This window comes from Bombus terrestris, chromosome 12 (assembly GCF_910591885.1).
Source record: "Bombus terrestris chromosome 12, iyBomTerr1.2, whole genome shotgun sequence".
Classification (NCBI taxonomy): domain Eukaryota; kingdom Metazoa; phylum Arthropoda; class Insecta; order Hymenoptera; family Apidae; genus Bombus; species Bombus terrestris.
In genome coordinates, this window is record NC_063280.1 from 12,621,192 (window position 1) to 12,644,670 (window position 23,479).

The 23,479-nt window shown below is 33.0% G+C and overlaps 4 protein-coding genes across 9 annotated transcripts; 2 read left to right on the plus strand and 2 right to left on the minus strand.

Annotated features, from left to right (window-relative positions):
* Window positions 1–994: 994 nt before the first annotated feature.
* Window positions 995–9,123, minus strand: LOC100647077 (protein shuttle craft). Of its 6 annotated transcripts, none has more exons than XR_007226033.1 (12): window positions 9,006–9,123; window positions 6,987–8,530; window positions 6,731–6,904; window positions 6,188–6,577; window positions 5,834–6,115; window positions 5,459–5,749; window positions 4,746–5,209; window positions 4,082–4,612; window positions 3,896–4,002; window positions 3,577–3,706; window positions 2,304–3,332; window positions 995–1,924 (listed from the first exon to the last, which is right to left on the minus strand). XR_007226033.1 is itself a non-coding variant. In XM_020866037.2 (11 exons), the coding sequence occupies exons 2-10, from the start codon at window positions 8,488–8,490 to the stop codon at window positions 3,604–3,606; spliced, it is 3,846 nt and encodes a 1,281-aa protein (XP_020721696.2). In that variant the 5' UTR covers window positions 8,491–8,530; window positions 9,006–9,123; the 3' UTR covers window positions 995–1,924; window positions 3,577–3,603. The 6 variants fall into 6 exon arrangements, 1 of the variants encoding a protein (XP_020721696.2); XR_007226034.1 differs by having other exon boundaries at window positions 995–1,625; window positions 1,742–1,924; window positions 2,304–3,706; XR_007226030.1 differs by having other exon boundaries at window positions 2,304–3,706.
* A 48-nt stretch (window positions 9,124–9,171) lies between these two features.
* LOC100648411 (histone acetyltransferase KAT2A) lies at window positions 9,172–12,633 on the plus strand. Its single transcript, XM_003399696.4, has 5 exons — window positions 9,172–9,312; window positions 9,419–10,396; window positions 10,496–11,056; window positions 11,122–11,846; window positions 11,930–12,633. The coding sequence occupies exons 2-5, from the start codon at window positions 9,426–9,428 to the stop codon at window positions 12,121–12,123; spliced, it is 2,451 nt and encodes an 816-aa protein (XP_003399744.1). The 5' UTR covers window positions 9,172–9,312; window positions 9,419–9,425; the 3' UTR covers window positions 12,124–12,633.
* Window positions 12,634–12,781: 148 nt separating this feature from the next.
* On the plus strand, window positions 12,782–16,122 carry LOC100645887 (actin, clone 403). Its single transcript, XM_003399674.3, has 4 exons — window positions 12,782–13,995; window positions 14,272–14,650; window positions 15,263–15,498; window positions 15,625–16,122. Exons 1-4 carry the CDS (start codon window positions 13,870–13,872, stop codon window positions 16,012–16,014), a joined length of 1,131 nt encoding a protein of 376 aa, XP_003399722.1. The 5' UTR covers window positions 12,782–13,869; the 3' UTR covers window positions 16,015–16,122.
* Window positions 16,123–16,213: 91 nt separating this feature from the next.
* Window positions 16,214–23,276, minus strand: LOC100644735 (male-specific lethal 1 homolog). Its single transcript, XM_003399664.4, has 5 exons — window positions 22,453–23,276; window positions 21,106–21,933; window positions 19,381–20,129; window positions 19,020–19,238; window positions 16,214–18,938 (listed from the first exon to the last, which is right to left on the minus strand). The coding sequence occupies exons 1-5, from the start codon at window positions 22,675–22,677 to the stop codon at window positions 18,848–18,850; spliced, it is 2,112 nt and encodes a 703-aa protein (XP_003399712.2). The 5' UTR covers window positions 22,678–23,276; the 3' UTR covers window positions 16,214–18,847.
* Between the last annotated feature and the right edge of the window lie 203 nt (window positions 23,277–23,479).

A 23,479-nucleotide genomic window follows, 5' to 3' on the forward strand; every position in this document is an offset into this window, starting at 1 on the left:
AAAAATTCGCGAAAGTATACACCGCAGTGGGATGCTGTAATATCGAGATGTCTAAGTGCAGCCAGATACGAAACAGCTGATGCTCGACCACCTCTGTGCAACTGTCCTAGCTGCATCGAGTGATCGAGGAGTAGTCCCAGTGGTAGAAATTTGGGCATTTCATAGGCGCAACGCTACGTATGAGAACGTATAGATGAGGAGAAAAAAAAAAAAAAAAAAAAAGAAAACAAAACTACTTCAACTATACGCGATAGTCAGAAATCGCAACGCTACGAAATTAGTTCAAAATTAACGTCGTTTGAAATAACCTTTAAAATAAAAGAAAACGCGACAAATTCATATTCTAATAATTATTCACCATAGGAAATACTAAGAACAATCTTCTAATTCGCAACTGTAATTGGTAACGCGAAATTTAGAGCCGCAACGCTAATTGCAAAGACCGCGGTTAGCCCAACAATGACGATGAACCGACATACACGTCGGCTAACAAACAGATCACAACTAATACTACTACAAATACTTCGTGGCCAGCTTCACCGTCGATTTGCTCAAATAAAATTTCCTGAGACAGGTTGAACATGCGAAAACGCGTCTACGTAACGATTCGTCCAAATAACTGACTCTCTGGATTATTGAAATTCCATTACGAAACAGACAAATTGACAGTGAATGGGTAATTTATTTAACTTATTGAATAAAAATTAAATATTAATGCAAACAACCTTTTGAAAATGCGAAAGCAGCGTTGAAAACTTGTCGCTTCGATTCCAAAATCTGCCTGTCGCGAAATTCTAATTTCGCGTATAACTGTTCCAATTAAATTTACAACTATCAACAGCTATCGTGCTCTAGAAAATATAAAAAATGTCATTACGCGGCAAACGCCGACTCTAGCGTATTGCGGATTGCGCGCGGTTAGAAATATGTTTTGAAGAAAAGTTGTATTAACAGGCAACGATAGGGGGAAGGAGTGGCTGATTTTCGAAATATATACACTATATACCGATTATTATTCATTTCTCACCAACAAACAGCTATTACATATACATATTAAGAAAATGGGATATACTGTGTTATATTTCAAACACCGTTTATGTATTGCAAGATATTTTCTAATATATCTCCCAATCTTTATTAATCTTTTAAAATATAATATCATTTCATCAGGATAAATTCAATTCTGAATGTTCGTTATCGGAATGTGAAATATGGTATTTGCTAATATATTATGTTCCACCTTATAAAGACTCGATGACGATGCTTCTAATAAATTAAAATATCCTTACATAGACATGTCCGAAGTGATTAGTGATTAGAGTGTATATTTAATCTTGCACAGAAACCTATTTCAATATATCTTGTTCAGACCCTTTAATATACCGATAATAAATAATAATAAACCAATTTTCTCATTCGAATACATAAAAATATAATAATTTTGCAGCAGACTTTTTTTCTAATAACAATCAAATGATACGTATAATTTTCTATATATTGATATAAAAACATTAATCACTTAATAAGTACATCCGTTTAATCTATATACCCGAAACAGTTTCAAAATTTCATTTCTTTAAGCGTTTTTCCTTCGTCTTAATATTTTCAACAAATTATGCAACTATCTATAAAATAATGATGTCATTATATACCAATCGTAAGTTGTATAGCAATTACGTAGCAAATATTGATTCAATTCATTGATTCAATAAGAAGAAAAAATAATCGTCTACATACGTACGTCTGCTTTGTTCTAATACCTCGATCATTACTAAATCTGCATGAGAAATCAACGACTCGATTATTAATAATCATCTGTAGCGTCCATTTCGTATCAGTTCGAATTATCGATTATTAATTGCCTGTGGCGTCGTCCGTGATGCGATGAACCTCTATCCTTTCAGTCACGTGACCAGCCAATAATCTGCACAAAAGAAAAACGACAATTTCAAATAAATGTATGACAAAATCAGTAATTAACAATAACAGTACAAATTATAGCGAGATAAAGCGACGATAAAATCCAAAGTCTCCCCCAAAGGTCGTTAATGCGAATTATAGATAATTCCAACCAATCGAAATACAGTCAAGAATAAATGTATAATAAACCAATAATTTAAAGCAATGAAACTAATTACAGCGGAATAAAGTAATAATAGAACCCAAATTCTATCTAAAAGACCGGTAATATGATGACTATAACCTGTCAAATACGCAGTCAACGATGAAAGTAAAAGAAAATTTCGTTATACTACTTAATTTTACTAAGATTATAATCAATAAGCGATTAAATACGAACGTACTATTTGAATGAAGCAGATAGAAGTGTAGAAATGCTGGTAAACTTGAAATAAAAGTACTAATAATGACAGGATAACGCTCGACGGTACGAATTTTCGCTCCGCGATTATCAAGAGTACAACATCACCCCACGGTACGTTTCTCCGAGTAACTATGACTTTCCAATATTTCGCACCAATAGGCGCGCTCGATTTGACTTTGACGATATTCTGCGCCAATAAGCACCCTCGATTTCACTCCGCAATACATTGCGCCAATAGAAGAGCTCAATTTTCATATATATGGGCCCTATTGGCCAGAATCGTGACGGACTTCGGATCTTTACTGCGCCAATTTCAGGCCAAAGAAGCACGCCGTACAAACTTCAAGTTGTTTACTACATCACTTTATGAACCTTCGTGGCCCAACGTAATTACTACACCGACTAAAAAATTTAACACGATGCTGATTTTAACGTTCTCTGTTTATAAATGACGGCTACTTGCGATGAACTATTTACAGATTATTCGTAATCAAAATAAAATTCTCGTCATCGGTAATGATTAACGGTAGCAAAGAAAATCTTAATCATTTATAATGATTATTTGTAATCAAAATTTTTTAATCGAAGACATTCACTCTTATACCATGTAGTAACTTTAAAAATTTGTCTTATAACAGTTATGACGTGTGGCACTAATAAGTTAAACTTAAAAGTTAGAAAATTCTGCTCTGGAGTCGGAAATTTTGCATTCATTTATTTTACCATTGACACGATTGAACATAATTAAATATCACTTATGTACAATTCAAACACAAGTATCTGAAGATTAAGTGATGGAAACGGCATGAAGATAGCTATTAAGGTCATTGAATTTGTTTTTTTTTTTTTTTTCGTGCTCTATAAGGATATGGAAAAATAAATATGTACAGTTCTATTTATAAAATAAAAAAAAAAAGAAAAATGGTGATGTCCACCACTTGTAATCTTGTAAGAAAAATGACCATGAAATAGAGCTGTTTTCACCGTTGCATGTGGCCCTTGAATTGTACTGAAAAGTTTTTTCATACAACAGTAATAAATAAGGCAAATGCTTAGGTGATCCCATTTATCTGGGTCACTCTACATATATGTATACATATATTATGGTAGCGTGCGTGCGTGCGTGCGTGTGTGCGTGCGTGTCTGTGTGTGTGTTACAAAGAATAAATATTATTAAAATGTTTAGTTAATCCGTTATATTTAACAGCATTTTTTCTAATTATGATATTAATTTTATCGCCTATATTACTTACACTTTATGTAATACGGAGATAGTAATCTTAACCCTTATAATCAAAATAATCTATTTCTGGTTCTGATGTTTTTATGCTTAATGTTGTTTCTGGCTTTTGAATCTTTTTCGCAGGCAGTGATAATATTGTCCTAAAAAGAACAAATGGATAATTTGAAATTAATATCGGGTTGACAACTAAGTGATTGCTGATTTTGTCATTAGGTGGTATTGATAAAATCAACTCAACTAGTTGCCAACCCGATATACAAACCCATTATTAATTTATTAAAACTACGTGACAGATTTTGGAAATGCTGGATTTACTTAATTTTACTTACTTCACGGACCCATTAGCCTTTGTAGTATTTAACATTGGACCTGGAACTTTTCTCTGACCATTTTCCCGTTGTACAATCTCTAATAAACTATAACTAGGTAACCAACACTGTAATAAATTTCAACATAATACCAGAAAATTAAATTATAAGTTCAATTCTGCTAGTTAAACGTAAAATGTGCATTACCTTATCTTTTACAGCAGTCGCAACAACATTTCTTTTTGGCTCCTGATCGTACGCCTGGCTCTCGCAACCAAAATGTTCACAAGACTCGTGAATAAAATGACGTTTATCTTTGTTCATGCTATCAAAGGAATAACTGCGTGATTTTTGTTTAGAGGTTTTTGCTAATTGAACCAACTCGGTTAATTTGTCATGAACCATCTGACAAAAATGAGGATCCCTTTTAGCCCACTGTTTCATAAAATCACTGTATCTAGGCATTAATTTTCCACTTAAATCTGGATTTACAATTTGCAAACCCAACGCCAATCTTCTATTTCGTTCTATTACTTTACATTCATCATTGCATTCTAAAGTTTTTAACTGATTCTGCTTCTTTGCTCCTTGACCAAATACTTCTTCCAAATTAATAGAATGACCTAATTGCATATCAGCCATTTTACTAGCTAATATGCTACTTGCTATTCTCTGATATTCTTTAGAATTTTCGGCGCAAACACGCGACATAGTCCTATGCCCACACTGACACGTCACCTACGTATAAAAAGATTTTTATTAGTAATTTAGAAAGCCAATATATTAATGCAAACTTTAAACTTAATTATACAGAGATCTTATGTATCATCAAGTCGTGAATGTCATTTTGAAAACATATTCAATTAATTACCTTAACCATCTCCTTGCAAGGTGTGTCTGGACATTTACCCTCGTGACACGGAGCAGCACAGATGTGTCCACACAGTTCCCTTTGAACAGTACAAGGCTGAGAACATTGTTGTCCTGGTTTTTCACATGGCCCAGAATGACAAATAGTAATGCATTTATGTCGGCCACAGGATATGGGCTTGTTACATGACAAACCACATGAAATTTCGTTAACATAGCACGGTACAGCCTTTCGTAACTCATGTTTGCCATGACACCATCTTTGAGTAAGAACGGTACAAGGCGGACAGTTTAATTCACTATGGCAATTATGTAATATTTCGTGGCCACAAGAGTGCTGTCGAGAGCAAGGCCTGTCGCATGTAGGTCTTCTTGTCCCACAAGGAACGGGAGGATATATCACAGAAGCCCCGCATTCACAGTATAATTCATCAAAACTACTTCGCCAACAAGGTTGACACCTTCCTATTTTAATATAATGTTTTATATTAATCTATTAATTTCGTTAACTCTTTTTTTTTTTTCTTTTTTTCTTTTTCTTTTCTTTTTCTTTTTTTCTTTTTTTTTCTTTTTTTTTTTTTTTTTTTTTGAGGGGGTACAAATCTTAGTTTCTTTTACTCTTTATTGTACAGTATAATTTTTACGATTTTTACTTCATTTTTGCGATTGAATTTCAAAATTAATATTAATATTATCATTAACGTAATTTAATACCTTTATGACAGCTTTGTTCACATTTATGCCTCCCACAGCTTAAAGTTTTAGAACATATTAATGGACAAATATGTTCTATCTCTATACAACACAGTTGGTTACATTTGTGCTTCCCACAAGATCTTTTTTTTATACACCGCTTTTCACACCGTGCATCGTCAGCTTTTGATATCAAATCTTTACAGGCTATTTCCCTATCCATATTTCCGCAGCGGCATCTAACATTGGTAATTAAGTCACAAACAGGACAATCTCCTACATGACACTTCGCTTTACACTTATGAGGATTATCTGCAGACAATATATTATATCATAAATTTTTACTGTATTTTATGAACAATCCCATGCACCTTCAATTTGAGACGAAACACTCACTAGGTTGCCCGCATTTCAAATTTTTCAAACATATTTTGTCGCAGACCGGGACTGAATCTAAGCAAGTTTGTCTCTTATCTATTAATGGTGTTTGCCCACAGCAGCAAGTTGTAATTTTGTCAGGAGTTAAAGAACAGGATTCGCAAGCATCCGCATGACACAATTTTGTACAAGTGTGATTACCACATTCTAACAATTTACCGCAAATAGTTCCACAAGAATATGTAAACGAAATATTACTCTGGCAAGTTATTTCTTTTGTACTTTTGCCACAATAACACTCTGAAAATAAATATGTTATCAGAATGAAATTTAATACTTTAATTTACATTATGTCATATTTAAATTACATACTTTGCGTTATTGTTTCTTCGCAATTTGCACATTCTCCATGATGGCATTTACTTTGACATTTATGCCGGCCACATTTTAAATTTTTACCACATGTAGACTCGCACAGCAATAATTTCTGAGTACTACACTGTACTGTTTGCTGAGTTTTACCGCAGCCACAATATTTTGTTACCATTGCTGTACATTGTGGACAAGATCCAGGATGACATAGAAGAGTGCACTTATGCGGACAACTATTTTTGGATAATGTTCTAGCGCAAATTTCACCACAAGAATGTGCAACATCTCTACGATTCCATTCAGGTACTCTTGTTTTGCCACAAAAGCAAAAGTAATCTTCAGGAATTACTAAGTTAACATTTTGGCATGCTGGACATCTCCAGCCATTTTCTATACAAATAGTATATAAAGAATCATTGTAATATGGTATATAGTATATAAGTATATAGTATATAGTATATAAGAATTATTGGAATTATTACAATTTAATAATAACTTTTAATAAAACACTTATCCAGCTTATAACTCTATTATTATATTTACCAGATTGTGATGACTTTGCCCATTTTTTAATACATTTCAGATGCAAAACATGATAGCAGTTAGAACATGACCAAACGTAATCACTCTGTTTAATATACTCACAACATACTAAACATTCTAATTGTCCTCTATTCAACTGTTCTGCTAGTCTTTCTCTTTGACTTGAATCATCATCTGCACAATAAAATTATGAAACTGCATTATTATCATGTTAAAAATACAACATAGCATAGGAAATACCAACTTACATACGTACCAACTGGTGACTTTCTATTTTGTCCCCGTTTCTGAATATTATTTCTTTCGTTAATTTCCCTTTTATTTCTCCAATGTTCATTTCCTTTCTCTTTATTTTCAGATACATAATATTTACCTTTATCTTTCTCTTTAAAGATCTCTAGTTTAGCTTCCTTATGATGTTCTTTAAATCCATTATATCCTTGATAATTGTGCCTTTTCTCTTTTATCTCTTTTGCTTCTAATCCAGTTCTCTCATTAAAACATTCTTTATATTCGTTACATTCTCCATTACTGCACATGTCATTTTTTACTTTAAATTTATCCTCTTTATTATAATTTTCTCTACCATATCCTGGATAGTGATGTCGCTTTTCTTTATAAAAATTTTCTTCCCTGTTATATCTATCATTATACTGATATTTTCTTAAATTTCTATGATTATTGTAGGTCTGTTTGAAGCCAGGATTATAGTAAGTAAATTCCTTCATCGAATTTTTGGGCTGCTGTATGCTATCACCTTGTACATTATTATCACCAATGATAGTTCTTTTATCATTAACCTCATTCGAAAAATTTTTATTTTTATTTGAACATACATTGATACTTGATGATGATTCTCCTTTATTCAAATTTATTACAGGATCATTTTTATTATTACATGTAGCACTATTAGTCATTGAACATTGATCCAATGCATTTTCATTTATAACTTTTGAATTTACTTGTGATTTTCCTGCATAATACTTATTAGTAAAGTATTTATTACCTTGAAGTTTATGAGAAGTTTTGACATGCTGTTGATAGGAATTTGTATATGCATCTTTTTTGTAACACTGATCCTGATGTCTTTCTTTGTGTTTATAATTAGAACATTTTTTGTTATTATATTTACCTTCATGCCTACTCTCATTACAAAAGAAGTATTTATCTGATATCATGCCATTATCCTTGACACAATCATTTGCATCGTTAGTAGATTTTGTATTCTCTAATTCTTTATTTTTACTTCTATCACCATATCCTCTATTACTTGGCACAAACTCTTCAGCCATGACATGTAATTTTGAGTGATTGACTGCGCTGCCTGAAGATTCCTTAATTCTCTTTGTAGAGACATATTTATCTTCGTCCTTCGTTAGATTGTTGTCATATTTCCAAGAGTCATTAGATACGTAGCCTTGTTGAGATTTAACAACATTTGGGAAGTACTCCTCGCTATTTAATACTTGTGTATTTCCTACTGGGTTTATTACATGCCCATGATAATTATTGGTTGTAGTCAACAAACTTGGCATAACATTATTCGTGTTCGAATGATAGAAAGCATTTGGACTATTCTGTTCAAATATAGGTTCATTTTGTACGTAGAACTCACGACTAGGTTGTAAATAATCGTTATTTATATTATCAGAAAATAATGTCCAATTTCCTGTTGCAGGCCCAGGTACGCTTTGATCAGGATACATTTGACAATAATTTTGGTCATCTGGTCCCGAATAAGAACCATCCCAAGTAGCCATAATTCTTGCAACTTTACTTTCTTCGTTGTAATTTGTTATACTAACAAGAACAAAATTATATTTATAAGTCCCTTCCAATATTACGCTGAGCTGATGTACAATTAAACCGAAAATATGGTTAACGCAATCTTTTTAGAAATCTTTTATCGCAATATCAAACTTTCGTAATATACACCGTTGTATATCTTTATTTAAAATTTTTAAGTATAAGTATATTAAATACCTATTGCGGAGAAAATAAGATAAGATACGATTGATACTGTAATACAAAACTGAAAAGGTACGAAGACCCTTTTAAGTAAGTATGTAAGTACTTACTCGTGACTTATCAGACATGAATCATGTAATCAAAACACGCTATCAAATTTTCATTGGAATTGTACATTTGAACAATTATTTGAAATTGTAATTGAAATAACATTTAAAAGATATCTCGAATATTTTATAACAGAAATAATGTAGTTTGTATCATATATATCATCTAATATAAGATAAAGATTGATCGACGTACTTACACGAGGAGAGCTTTAGAACCTTCTTGGACGTTGAATGAAAGAGAGGATTAATTTCTATTTGTGAAATAGATGGCGCTATGTTCAATTTAATTTCACTTTATTTCCTAACCTTTATGCTCATTATGATGTAAATAAGCGTCGAGCCTCGTATATTACATACAAATATAAGTGTTATATCTGTTTTATGAATCTTTTCTCTAGTTTTATAACATTTAACTATATCAAAGATATACAATAGCAGTATTGTTTACTATTAACAGTCTAAATGTATTGACAATTTATACATTTACAGGGTCATTGATGCGGTGTAAGTTTACGATGCATCCGTTACTTATATATTTTCATTTCAAAAGCTAATCACTTTCTTATTTTATATAAAGCCAAAAATCATTTCCTTTCACCCTTTTATTTAGAAAAAGTATGACAACTGAAGAAGGAAATCGTAACTCAACTTTACAGTCGCTAGAGGAAACTGGTCAATGTGTAACTAGTACATCACAACATGCAGGAAATAGTAGAGAATCAAATACTGTCAGACCACAGGAACAGAGCAGCCGACAAAATAATTTACAAAGAATACAACAAAGGAAACAACAGATGTTAAATTTACCACAAATGAAAAAAATATTAAAAATTGCAACATATAGCGCGTGTAAAATTGAAGATTGCAAATGCATTGGATGGAAGAATTCTCAATTACTAACTAAATCTTCTAAAAATGATGCACAACAACCTATTATAAATTTTTTTGACCCTTGTAAAAGTTGCAAGCATGTTTTAGAAAATCATGTTTCACATTTGACTAATCAATCAGAAGAAGAGGTCAATAAATTATTATGTATGGTTATAGACGCTGACAATATTTTCCTAGGTTTACAGAAAGAAGAAGATCCTGACACAAAGAAAGTTTATTTCTACTTATATAAGCTTCTAAGAAAATGTATACAATCTATGACTAAACCTATGATAGAAGGTCCTTTAGGACAACCACCTTTTGAACGACCTAGTATAGCAAAAGCAGTAATGAATTTTGTTGCTTATAAATATGGTCACTTGCCGCAGAGAGACATGCAAGCTATGTGCGATATGGCTAAGATGTTTCTGCATTGTTTGAACCATTGGAACTTTGATCCACTTAGTGCTAGAAGAGGCACAATCAGTGCGGAAGAAGCTCCTGCATATAAGATTAATCATACTCGTTGGCTTGTATTTTGTCATATACCAGCATTTTGTGACTCATTACCTCATTACGATACGTCTTTAGTTTTTGGACGAACGTTCGTCCAAGCTGTCTTTAAGCCAGTTTCCAGGCAATTGCTAGATAAATGTCACAGTGAACGAGATAAGTTAGCACCAGAGAAAAGAGTAATAGTCTTAACACATTTTCCAAAGTATGTAAAAATTTCTGTTTTTATTTTATCTGTGTTACTTCATTAATCGATGAGATATATAACGTATATGCAATATGTAATATATTTATACAATTTAAGGTTCCTATCAATGTTAGAAGCAGAGATTTATTCGGATAATTCTCCGATCTGGGATCCTGATTTTAAACAAGTACCTCCTACTTATTTACAATCTGCATTGGAATCAAAAGCAAGTCAAGGAAGAAGAACCGGTGAATTTGAAAAAGTCACAGTTCCACCAAATGATAAAGATAACTATACAACAATTAACATAAGTCCTGGCATGAAGAAAATTCATGAAAAAAGATCACACTCCGAAGGCCGCTCAGACGTGAAAAGAAGAAAGAATGAAGAAATTTTTGAAGATTTATCAGAAGAAACAGTTGCTGAAATTATAGCGACTATTAACGATCCTAATTACATGTGCGGGCCTGACGCAGTATTCCCTCCAAATGTTCCACGAGATGAAACTGCTAAGATCGAGGAAAGCAGAAAGATTATAGAATTTCACGTTGTTGGGAACAGTTTAACGCAGCCAGTTTCTAAACAAACAATGCTTTGGTTAATTGGACTGCATAACGTATTTAGCCATCAATTACCTAGAATGCCAAAAGAATACATATCTCAATTAGTCTTTGATCCGTAAGTGACCTGGATAATAAAATAGATATATTTTTCACGATTTATAATATTTTCTTTATTTATAGGAAGCATAAAACACTAGCTCTAATAAAAGATGGTCGACCAATTGGTGGTATCTGTTTTCGAATGTTTCCTACTCAGGGCTTTACAGAAATAGTATTTTGTGCTGTTACAAGCCAAGAGCAAGTTAAAGGCTATGGTACACACTTAATGAACATGCTTAAAGACTATCATATAAAAAATAATATATTACATTTCCTTACATTCGCCGATGAATTTGCAATCGGATATTTCAAAAAGCAGGGCTTTAGTAAAGATATAAAATTACCTCGGTCAATGTATCAAGGATATATTAAGGATTATGAAGGAGCAACATTAATGCATTGCGAATTGAATGCGAAAATTGTGTATACTGAATTTACGGCTGTGATACGAAAACAGAAAGAAATTATTAAAAAGTTGATTCATCAAAGGCAACAAGAGATACAAAAAGTTCACCCTGGTTTAACATGTTTCAAAGAAGGCGTTAGGGGAATTCCAGTTGAATCTATACCTGGTATTCGTGAAACCGGTTGGAAAAGTTATACTCAGACAAGAACAAGAGGAGTAGCTAAAGGAACTCAAGGGCCAGAACCAATGGAAGCATGCTTGGATATCACTGATTCTTTGTATAATGCGTTAAAAAATGTTTTAAATAGCGTAAAAAATCATAGTACAGCATGGCCATTTTTAAAGCCTGTGGATAAGAATGAAGTGCCAGATTATTACGATCATATTAAATATCCAATGGGTGAGTACAAGAATTGAGTACAAAGATTCAAAACATAATAAATCGTACAAAATAGGGAAAGAATGAAAAATTTTACTTTTCAGATCTCAAAACTATGACTGATCGATTGAAAGCTAGATATTATGTTACAAGAAGATTATTTATTGCAGACATGACACGAATTTTCACTAACTGTCGCTTGTATAATAGTCCTGATACCGAGTACTATCGATGCGCTAATGCTTTGGAAAAATATTTCCAAACAAGAATGAAAGAGATTGGTCTTTGGGATAAATAAAATTCATAAATTAAAAATATATGTGTTGATTATATTTTTATGGCTAATGTTTGTACATTCATCTGTAAATACAGAAATTAAAGACTAGTCAATGTAAAAAAGGACTCAGAGTTCTTAAGAGGATACGAAAAATGATGGAAAAGTAGTACTCCATGTAAATTGTAGCTAAAAATATTTACACCTATATTCTATAATTTGTAATAAATTTGGTATTACATTCTTTATCATTTTTCCACCAAAAAACACGATTGAAAATAGGATACACAGCAAATTAAAATCAAACCAGATACTTAATTTCACGGCCTAATTATAAACATTAGTCGAACAGTTAATTAAGGAATGTAATACACCGATTATAACGAGATTCTGTATAGTGGTCATTCTATGGAACAGTGAATCTCTAAAATGCGTTAATTCTGGAAGGCTTAGTAAACTGAAATTTCTATTTTCTGTAAATAATTAACTGAAACGAAATAAAGCTAAAATAAAAATAAACATTTGTAGAACACATACACGCGCAGTTTTTTAAATACAATTATGAATATTTATTTGAGGACGAATTAAACGAAAATTCCTAGTAATTGCATGAAATTTTCTTTAACAGATGCCTATGTGTATAACTGTTTAATTGTAAACGAACTGCATTTTAAACTAGAGCATTCGCTAAATTAATGAAAAAGAAAAAAATATATATATATATATATATATATATATGCATTTTAAATATGCAAATAATACCTCATATCATAAAAGACAAATTATTTGTAAGATACATATTTTGTTTCTATTATTAAAATTACTCACATTTGTATATCTATGTATAAGAAATGTTTCCACAAAGTTAGAATTTGAAATAAACTGGATATACATACTTATAACAATAAAAATAACATATTTTTCTACTATATAAGCTTTATCATTATTTAAGCTTTATCATTATTTTGTATATTCTGTCAATTCGTTTGTATTTAATGGACATATAAGTTGGTTTTCGCTTTCATTGATAAGTAGAATTTGCTTGCTCATAAATATAAATGGATTATGGATTATTACAATCCAAATTGTATTTTGCTAAGAAGTATTTAATATTGCCAAAGAGACAAGATAATACCTTTTATGCTATACTTTATATATAAACTCCATGAAAGTTTAGAAATAATCTCTTCATTAGTACACGTATGTTAAAAGCTAATTAAACATTATCATTAAAAATATTCATTACAGCAGTTTTGTTAAGTATAGGATTAATATCGTCATACAGATTTTAGAAATTCTTAAGAAACTAAAGAAGTTGAACTCTTTTTTGGCTAACAATTTCTATCCTGTAAATATAACAAATGTAAAAAATAAAAAAGCTGGCATTTAGATTGAATAGAGAGATTAGATATCAATAAGGGGGGAATATTTGTTGGAAATTATAAAAATGTTGGAACCAAAAATTGTTTTATATTAGCTTAAATCGTATTGGTTCACATTATGTTAGCTGAAATGTACACTAGTTCATTGACGTGCAAGAAACTGTTTAATATACAGGCATGAATGCATAGAGGTAGTAAAAGAGGGGGCATTAATATAAAGCAGCTCCATTCTTCAGCAGAAACAATATTAGAAGAGTCAATGCACTGTCGAGGTAGTGCAAAATCTAGTCAAACAAATAAGCTATTTGCTGTTTTTGGCAATCAAGATTAATATTTCCTTTTATATCTACAAAAATCAGAAGAGCGACATAAATACTTTTAGTTTAAAATGTGTGACGACGATGTAGCAGCCTTAGTAGTAGATAATGGATCAGGGATGTGCAAAGCAGGATTTGCAGGAGATGATGCTCCGCGTGCTGTATTCCCTTCCATTGTTGGAAGACCTAGATATCAGGTAAAACTAACAATATCTTAAATATGATCTATTATAAATCGTTAGCTAAATTTATTTATACATACTGTCATGTACATTTATATTAGTATAAGATAATATTTGTTCTAATTTAATATCGGAATTACCATGAAACCTTCAAAACCTTCAAGATTATAGTATCTTTAAAATTCAATGCATTTACATTTGTAAAATCATGTTGTTTCAAAGTTTATAAGAAAGAATGGATACTTATCATATTATTTATTTGTTCTGAAAACAATAAAAAATGATATACAGGGAATCATGGTTGGTATGGGACAGAAGGACAGTTATGTGGGAGATGAAGCACAAAGTAAAAGGGGTGTTTTAACTGTTAAATATCCAATCGAGCACGGCATTGTAACAAACTGGGACGATATGGAAAAAATATGGCATCATACATTCTATAACGAACTAAGAATCGCTCCGGAAGAACATCCTGTTCTATTGACCGAAGCTCCTTTGAATCCTAAAGCTAACCGAGAAAAGATGACACAAATTATGTTTGAAACTTTTAATTCTCCAGCAATGTATGTCGCTATACAAGCTGTTTTATCGCTTTACGCTTCAGGGCGCACTACAGGCATTGTTCTAGATAGCGGAGATGGTGTTTCACACACAGTACCGATTTACGAGGGTACGTGTCGTTATACATATACATGTATATTTATCATTTCGATCAATAGGATGATTATTTCTGGAAATTATATTATTTCGTTTATATTTCATTCTTTAGTGAATATTACAAAAGCAAAACGGTTCATTTGATTTGATCCGAGATATCATTGTACATATAATATTTATGTACAGGTAACGTTAATTTAAAAAAAACTGTTTCCTGAAAAAATTATACGAATTTACGTCATGATTTTTATCGCGATAAAATACATACCTTTACGTATTAACTATTAACGAGAAATATAATTCGTTTAATTCATTTATTTGTAAAGTTTGTCTAAAAACTAAAATTTATCCAATTTATATAACTTGTATAAAATACTTGAGAAGAGGGCATTCATTTTATTGTATATGAATACATGTTGCACGAATAACGGAAATTGTTATCAGAATGAACATTTTTATTGGCATATATCACGTGTAGTAATGTACGCAAATGTAGTGTTAGTTTTAGTTTTAATAAACGTTTATGACAATATCCTTCCAAATGGTTATAAGACCGAAAAGTGGAAGAATCCTGTATACATTAATTATAATTGCTGTTACGAATGAAGAATCCTATTTGATTCAGGATATGCGTTACCACATGCAATTTTACGTATGGACTTGGCCGGCCGCGATTTAACAGATTACCTCATGAAGATCCTAACGGAAAGAGGATATTCTTTTACTACGACCGCGGAGCGTGAAATTGTTCGAGATATTAAAGAAAAATTGTGTTACGTTGCTTTGGACTTTCAACAGGAGATGGCTACGGCCGCTGGCTCAAGTGCCCTCGAAAAAAGCTATGAATTACCGGATGGTCAGGTAATTCTGACTTATATATAATGTTTAATTTTTTAACGATCTATTATTTTTTAACGGTTCTATTCAGGAACTGAAAGTTTGAGAGTAAAATATTTAAATCAACGAACTAATTGATGCTGTTTTTAGGTAATTACTATTGGAAATGAACGTTTTCGGTGTCCAGAAGCAATGTTTCAGCCAAGCTTCCTCGGCATGGAATCATGTGGAATACATGAAACCACCTACAATTCAATCATGAAATGTGACGTCGATATTCGTAAGGATTTATACGCCAATTCAGTCTTATCGGGCGGAACCACTATGTATCCAGGTATTGCGGACAGGATGCAAAAGGAAATAACGGCACTGGCTCCGTCTACAATGAAGATCAAGATAATCGCGCCTCCAGAAAGGAAATACTCGGTCTGGATCGGTGGCTCGATCTTGGCCAGTTTGAGCACCTTCCAACAAATGTGGATTTCTAAGCAAGAATACGACGAATCGGGTCCGTCTATTGTACACAGAAAGTGTTTCTAATTCTCCATTCCAAAAGAGTTTTCAAGAGGTTTCAAAAGAAATTTGACTATATTCAATTGAAAAATTATAAATCGATATTGTGTCGTAATAAAACTAACTTACTCTGTATGCAAAATTTTACATCACAACGCGTCACCTAATATTTATTTGAAAACTTCGATTTATTTATAGGATAATTAGTTTCTAACATTTATCAGAATGTTTTTGTAAGAAATAATTTTATTTATTTGACATTTCTTATTTCTAAATTATAATTTCTATTATATACAGGTCATTTCATAAGTTGCTAATGGACCGTACCTTTTTCTCCTCTTTACCTCTCTCTCTCTCTCTCTCTCTCCTTATTCTTATTATTTTATACATTATTTATTTTAATATCTTTTCATTTTGTTTAGAAACAAACGGATTCGCATACTAACATACGAAATACGTTTAGAATGTAAATGCTCTTGTACCTCTATGATAGCCGAAATATTCGACTGAAATTATATTGCTAATACTATTATGTATAATCTTAAGCAGTGATCCACTACTTATGGAACGACCTGTATGTAGAGCAATAATATGTGTACTATAATATATAATATTTATATATAGTACACAATATAATAAATATATTTTGTAAAACACGCATACAGTCATTCATTCCCTTATATATATGATTCATTTATTTTAATACCTTAATATTATACAAAAATAAAAAATGAAAAAAGTTGTCTAGTTCAAAGAAGAAATTTTTATCATCGCAGTAAAGCTTTTAAGACCACAGTTTATAAAACTTTAGTTGTTTTTCAAGTTGTGCTTGTTATGCATAGAAAGTAATAAAGTGATAAAAGATATAAATTAACTCATAACGATTCTTTTATCATTGAAAACTATTCTCTATAATATGTCTTTAATTCATTAAAAAGACAAGCATTGAAAACTGCGATCTTAAAAAATTGTTACGCTGAACTAAACAACCTTTTTTTTTTTATAGTTCTCTTTGTCATTAAAAATGACGGAAATGTTTTGCATGATCAAAATAAATGAGCCACCCTATATATACATCGATCCAGTTAAAATCATATACATTTCTTTATAGTTGCACGCATACGGTATATCAGACATATGCGTGCACGTATGCACGCACGCACACGCGCGCGCACACAAAAAATAAAGTAAACGTATATACATGCTATACACATGACAATTACGTAGGCTGTCACAATCTCGTTAATTCGAAAGTCACAACAATATCACGAAATTCCGAAACAATTTATGTAATCGTTAAAACTTAACAAGAGGTACTTCATGCCTAACATTCATTTATGTTTTCAAAATTATATTTTGAACAATTCAAATAATGTGAATAGCACAAAAATTTATGTTGTTGCAAATAGTAATCATAATATTTATAAATGTTATGAGATTTTGTGTATCAAAGTGTGATACACACACACGTATGTTTTATGAAATTATTAGTTTTAAAACGGAAAAGTATATGACATTATTTTACGTCTTTGGTATGCTTGAAAGAGCTTTCAATGCGTAAAATCGAATTAACGAGAACAACGTAAATAATTCTATGCTATGTCTTAACATACCTAAAAGACGCTACTCTTTCTTATTCTGTTTATTGTAAACAAAATATAATCGTTTGATGTCTAGTCATCAGTAGTGCGCACTACTATAAATAAAATAGTAAACAAAAACTTATGTATAATTGGAAAGATGTTTCTTTTTATTTACAAGTTATAATCGCTATGTTCACCGTATTTTAACGTCGAGCATTTCAATTTACGAAATGCTGACCATCTCTTATGGACGGTTGAATTGAGTACCCCATTACTTGTCATGTATGATAAAATAGAATAATGCAATTAAAGTACATGCATAATAAATTAGTGCGTTTTACTGAAAGAATTTTCGACAATTGTAATTAAACGCTAGGGTAAAATTTAGAAAGAAATTAACAATGAGATAGAAAAAAATAGAAAAGAAGAAGGCGGAACAAAGATATATCTTTAGTAATTAATGTTAAAACTGAAAAGAAATTTATTAAAGAAGTTTATTTCATTTTAATATTTTCAAGTGGACGTCGTACCCACTTTTCTTTTGCATTATTCATAAAAAAAAAAAAATTACATGAATAATTTGTAATTTTACTGAATCTTTGATATTAATCATGGAACATATTTTTTGTTGACACCAATTAGTTTTACAGCCAAAATTAAAGAAAAGGGCTACGAAGAATTTCAAATAAATTGCATTATTTGTATATAATATTAATTTTGTAATAGTTTATCACTGAGTATGCATATCTTCAATGCATTTGTGCTCTGCATGTTTAATTAAATTTACATTTTATCCGGTTAATTGCAAGAAAATACACTTAATCTGATTATTTATGTCCATTGCAGTCTGTACAATTCCAAATAAGATTTTATAAGTATATTTAATAAATATTAATTAAAATTGAATAAATGAATAATATTTCTACAAAATTGCGACAATATCAAATTACAGTCGTACAAATAAAATGATTCTTATAGATTTGAACAAACTATAAGATCAATATCTTTTGATCAAGCTTTAATAAACACGAATGAGTAAGTAAGAAATAAAAAGCATTGTATTATAGGTACTCCTGTCAAGTATAGTCATCTTTCCTGAATTTTGTTTTAAAAAAAGGTAATAAAAATATCTTTGGTGCTCCTATTTCATGTAATAAAAAAGATATGATTTTAGAAAAAAGAAAGAAAAAAAAAACAAATGTATATGAGGGAGCATATCTATAACAAAGATTAAAAATGATAAGACAAAAATAATCCTGTCCACTGTCGTAAAACGTTTATCTTCTGGTAGATTTTCTTCTACCTGTTGATCGTTTTGGACGACGACTGTTCGATCGTGACATATTTGACCAAGGTAAAGAAAATTCACTGTAATTATAAAACAAATGATATAACCAATATGAATCAGTACGACTGTAGGACATAGTTATTAATACATTATTAATTTACCTTGGGGTGAAACTAGGAATAGGAGTACCAAATGCAGTAACAGGTAACTGGGGATCCACTTGAAGACTTTGTATTTGTTCTATATCAGGCCACAACGACGATACAGCTTCTTCTTCGACAGCAGACGGGCAAGGCCCGGTATGATTCGTATTGTAACACGTTGCTTGATGGTTCTGCCTTTCTTGTCTTTGTTTTAATTTTTCAATATGTCTCTGTTCTCTAAAAATGGAAGTTCATCTGACTATTGAAATTTATTTAATGATCAACCGGCTGTATAAGTTTGATTGAAACGGTGGAATGGTTGGAACAAAACAAAATACAGTAACGATACTTTGTATTACTTTGGTAACACGATACAAACCTTATCCTTTGTACATCCCATCTTTTTCTCCTCCTTTCATCATTTTCTAACTTTAAATGTCTTTTGTTAAAAATTTCATCATCCAAATTTTCAGTTCCCTCCATCGTATAACAGCTTGTATATATCTTTACCCTCCAATTTGGAACTTCTAACGAGGTATTACTTTCTACTAAATTAGGTTCTTTTAAATTTAATGTATAATTGGGATCTCCAACAGCTGTATAATAATGTTCCTCTGTAGTAAGGAAGGATTCCTTTTTTGTTAATGGCTTCCCTTTCCTATCACCTTTCCTGTTATTTTCTTGAGTTAATGGCTTATCTTGTACCGTAGAGGATGTGTCGTTGCTAATCGTAGACGAACATGAAACACCCCTTTTCCTTTTGCTTCCACTGGATAGTGACGTCGAGTCTGTTCTTCTTTTCTTCTTCTCTTCCCACTCTAATCTAATATCATTACCAGCTTCTATTTTTGTCTCGTGCTTACTTTGATTATCATTTGGTTCCTGTTTGACAGTGGTAATGCCACCACTGGTATTTAAACGTATCTTAAAGCTTTCATTGTATTGAGAATTACTATTCTCAGATTGAATATTCCTGTGAAGTTCACTAGTCGATGGCACGTTCACAGAATTAATAGTTGGAGACGAGCAAGCTCCTATGTGCTCTGATGCAATGGAATTTTCATTGTTTTCTGATCTGAGCTTTTGCAAATTTACACGCCTGTCCATACGCTCCAACCGCAGCTTAAGCTATAACACAGACACACATTTATAAGCAAGTTCCGTCAAAATAACGCGTATCTCTACAGCATTAATGTTAATGAAAATTATAGCTCTGATATATTGGAATTGTACAAATATAAATTTAAACATTTAATCAATTAATTAAATACAGATATAAAATCGAGATTTATTACTTAAATAATAATAAACACGACGAATATATTCCATACATTGCACGGAAAATGTAAATACAACTAAATACAAAAAATTTCATGTAGGAAGATTAGAATGAATTATTTTTTCCATTTTTTCATTCAGAAACACAAACATTCACAAATGAATAATCACAGAAATTACGCAGTATTCGTTTAAACAACTTTATTTACTGTCAACAAACGATAGGTCGGTCGAGTTTTGATTTCTTTCCGAATCCCAGGCATGATCATTCTCGCGATTGATCATATATACGTATAGATAACACAAAGTATTAGCGAGAGTGATATTATCGACAATAGTGTCGCGAAAATTGATCGATTCTTTCAAAAAATCCGTTTATTTAAAGATCTTTTATTTTCCATAGTGAGAGTATCGTCACCGGAAAGGCAGATTGCCCGCGAGAAACAAACAGAAGTTACATATGTATAACGTGCTTGTTGTTTCGAAGTTACGGTTCTATACAAAACAGCGCCATCATGCGGTAACGTTACGTCTGACCTTCACGTTCGAGTGACCAATGAAAGAAAGAGGAATAAGAACCGGGAAAGCAGAGTTGAAAGAATGGGAAGGGCAAAGATATTGACACACGAACATAAACGCGGGTACTTTGCAATGCATCTTATCGTCATAAACATGCAGCTCGCGTGGTAATAGTAAATTAGTAATAAAAGAAATGACAAAAAAGAGAGAGTCCCAGAGGAAATGAAATAATTGTAAATTAACACGAACATTGAGATACGCGTTAACATTGAGACGAGAAGATTAAAAGCAAAGGAAAGGAAGGTACCGTTTCATTTTCCTGTCGTAGAGCTGCTAAGAGCTTATCCTTCGTCACGATTTGTTCAGACTGTTGTTGAATCAAATCAAGATGAAGAAGCAAGAGTTCCTTAAGATGTTTGACTTCTGTGAGATCGTTCTGACGTGGTTCGTTACCTCGAAGAGGACTGACACCAAGAGTGGAGGTGGCAGTGGCTACTGCCGGAGCTCCGCTATCTGTCATGCTGGCGTACATGTGATCGAAATCACAGGGAAAACTGAGTATTCCAGCGGCTGGTTTACCATCCTCGTCGACGTTTTCGAATTCAGTACGGGAGCAACTATTGTTCTGGTTAACGACAGAATTAACAGTGGTGCTGGTAGTCGAGACCGTGTTACTTCGAACGCCGCTGGTCGCCGACGTGGTAGACAAGTGTTCGTTCATCGCCGCGACCATGTTGTCGTCGTCCTCCTCGTTATCTTCTTCCTCGTCTTCTTCGTAACAAGGAGCAGAAACGGCCGTAGTCGCTCGATCGTCGTGCTCAATGATGGTGATGGTGGTGGTAGTGGTGGTGGTAGTGGTAGTGGTGGTGAGATTGACGATTGGCGTCTCTATACACCTTCCGGTGTGCGTCTCTTCAAATTCGATTTCACTGTATTTCGTTCTCGTGTTCACATCTTTTTCGTTACGTATCGCTCCCTGATTCTCCGGTATCTTCAGATCGGAATTCACGTCACAAAACTCCACGCCGACGACGCCCTCGGCGGTCAAGCCGGTAACACAGACACCACTATTACTACCACTGTCACCGTTATCACTGCTGGTGGAACAACCACTACCACCACTACCACTACCGCTCTCACTAGTAGCACTAGAAACAGTAGTACCAGTACCAATACCAGCACCAGCACCAGCACCAGCACCAGCACCAGCACCAGCACTGACAATACCACCAGCAGCAACAGTAATAATAGTAGTAGTAGTAGTGTTAGTACAAGTAGTGGTATTAGTAGTATTAGTATTAGTAGTAGTAGTAGTACTACTAGTAGTAATAGTCGTAGTAGTAGTAATAGCAGTAGTAGCAGTAGTAGTAGTAGTAGTAGTAGTAGTAGTAGTAGATGTAGTAGTAGTAGTGGTGGTAGTAGTAGTAGTAGTAGTAATAGTAACGGCGGCAGCAGCAGCAGCAGCGGTAGTAGTAGTAGTAATAGTAGTAGAAGTAGTAGTAGTAGTAGTAGTAGTAGTAGTAGTAGTAGTAGTAGTAGTAGTAGTAGTAGTAGTAGTAGTAGTAGTAGTGGTGGTGGTGGTAGTGGTGGTGGTGGTGGTTGTGGTGGTGGTGGTGGTAGTGGAGGTGGTGGTGGTAGTAGTAATAGTAGCAGCAGTAGTAGTAGTAGTAGTAGTAAAAGAAGAAGTAGTAGTAGAAGTAGTGGTCGCAGTAGCAGTGGTAGTAGCGTTACTAGTATCACCAGCTAAAGCAACTATGGAAAAGGCAGTGCTGCCAGCAGCGCCGCTCTCGTTTTCTTTCCTATTCCCGTACTCGTACCCGTGAACGTTCTCCTTCTTATTCTCACCGTTCACGAGTTTCGAGGCCGAGCCACTCGACATCTTCCCTCTCTACCACCCTCACCGTCGCTTCCCACTTCTTCATTTGTGGCCGCTTCGAGCGTACCACGCGCCCGCACCGCGCACATTAAACGTCTTGACAATATGTACCTTCACTGACAATGCCCTCACCGCCGATCTCTATCCCCGTCACATATCATCACCCTTCACCGATCTCTTACCACCATCCACTTTACAAACACTTCCTTTTAACAGATATTATTTTCCAATCTTTTCCTCTTTCAACACAACCTCCTCTCCAACTTTCTGCCAGTGGTAGCGCACGAGGTGCCTGTCGTCCAAAATCGTACTTGTGTGTTTACTCTGACGAACTATGCGAGCCGCGCGCGGCGTTTCTCTGCTTCGTAGTATCCTAAACTCACGACATCTCGCGGTACCAACCACAAACCCTGTCGTTTCATTTGCTTTTCCCATCGATCATCCAGCACCCACCACATTCGACATCGACGAATCTCATTGAACGTAAGCACACCCGACGCAATCTTCTCCTTTCGTTCTTTATTCTCATGTACACACGGATATACCTCTGCGATATATGTACACGCCACTTATATTCGCGCGATAAAGAAAACAAGCGCATGCGTTCTATCATTATATTTCTCGCTGTGTCTTTTCTCGCAATATTGTATACGTATTTGAATAATATGTACAATGTACTTGCTTACACCGTACGATAGTTTTCACATTTTAGCGATATGATTAGAACGGAAATTTTACGTAAATTACTCTACGTATACAATTCCAATTATTGAAATTTCATTTAATTTATAAACTCGCATTTAGT

Bases quoted from the DNA above. Each gene is read 5' to 3' on its own strand.
- LOC100647077 (XM_020866037.2), bottom strand. From the start codon at position 8,490: ATGGCTACTTGGGATGGTTCTTATTCGGGACCAGATGACCAAAATTAT. The intron at 6,578-6,730 runs GTAAATATAATA...CTATTTGTATAG, and splicing joins GGCAAAGTCATCACAATCTG to AAAATGGCTGGAGATGTCCA. The intron at 6,116-6,187 runs GTATGTAATTTA...ATTTATTTTCAG, and splicing joins CGAAGAAACAATAACGCAAA to AGTGTTATTGTGGCAAAAGT.
- LOC100648411 (XM_003399696.4), top strand. From the start codon at position 9,426: ATGACAACTGAAGAAGGAAATCGTAACTCAACTTTACAGTCGCTAGAG. The intron at 11,057-11,121 runs GTAAGTGACCTG...CTTTATTTATAG, and splicing joins TCTCAATTAGTCTTTGATCC to GAAGCATAAAACACTAGCTC. The intron at 11,847-11,929 runs GTGAGTACAAGA...TTTACTTTTCAG, and splicing joins TCATATTAAATATCCAATGG to ATCTCAAAACTATGACTGAT.
- LOC100645887 (XM_003399674.3), top strand. From the start codon at position 13,870: ATGTGTGACGACGATGTAGCAGCCTTAGTAGTAGATAATGGATCAGGG. The intron at 13,996-14,271 runs GTAAAACTAACA...AATGATATACAG, and splicing joins TTGGAAGACCTAGATATCAG to GGAATCATGGTTGGTATGGG. The intron at 14,651-15,262 runs GTACGTGTCGTT...TATTTGATTCAG, and splicing joins CACAGTACCGATTTACGAGG to GATATGCGTTACCACATGCA.
- LOC100644735 (XM_003399664.4), bottom strand. From the start codon at position 22,677: ATGTCGAGTGGCTCGGCCTCGAAACTCGTGAACGGTGAGAATAAGAAG. The intron at 20,130-21,105 runs GTACCTTCCTTT...TCTGTGTTATAG, and splicing joins TACGACAGGAAAATGAAACG to CTTAAGCTGCGGTTGGAGCG. The intron at 19,239-19,380 runs GTTTGTATCGTG...TTCCATTTTTAG, and splicing joins TGGGATGTACAAAGGATAAG to AGAACAGAGACATATTGAAA.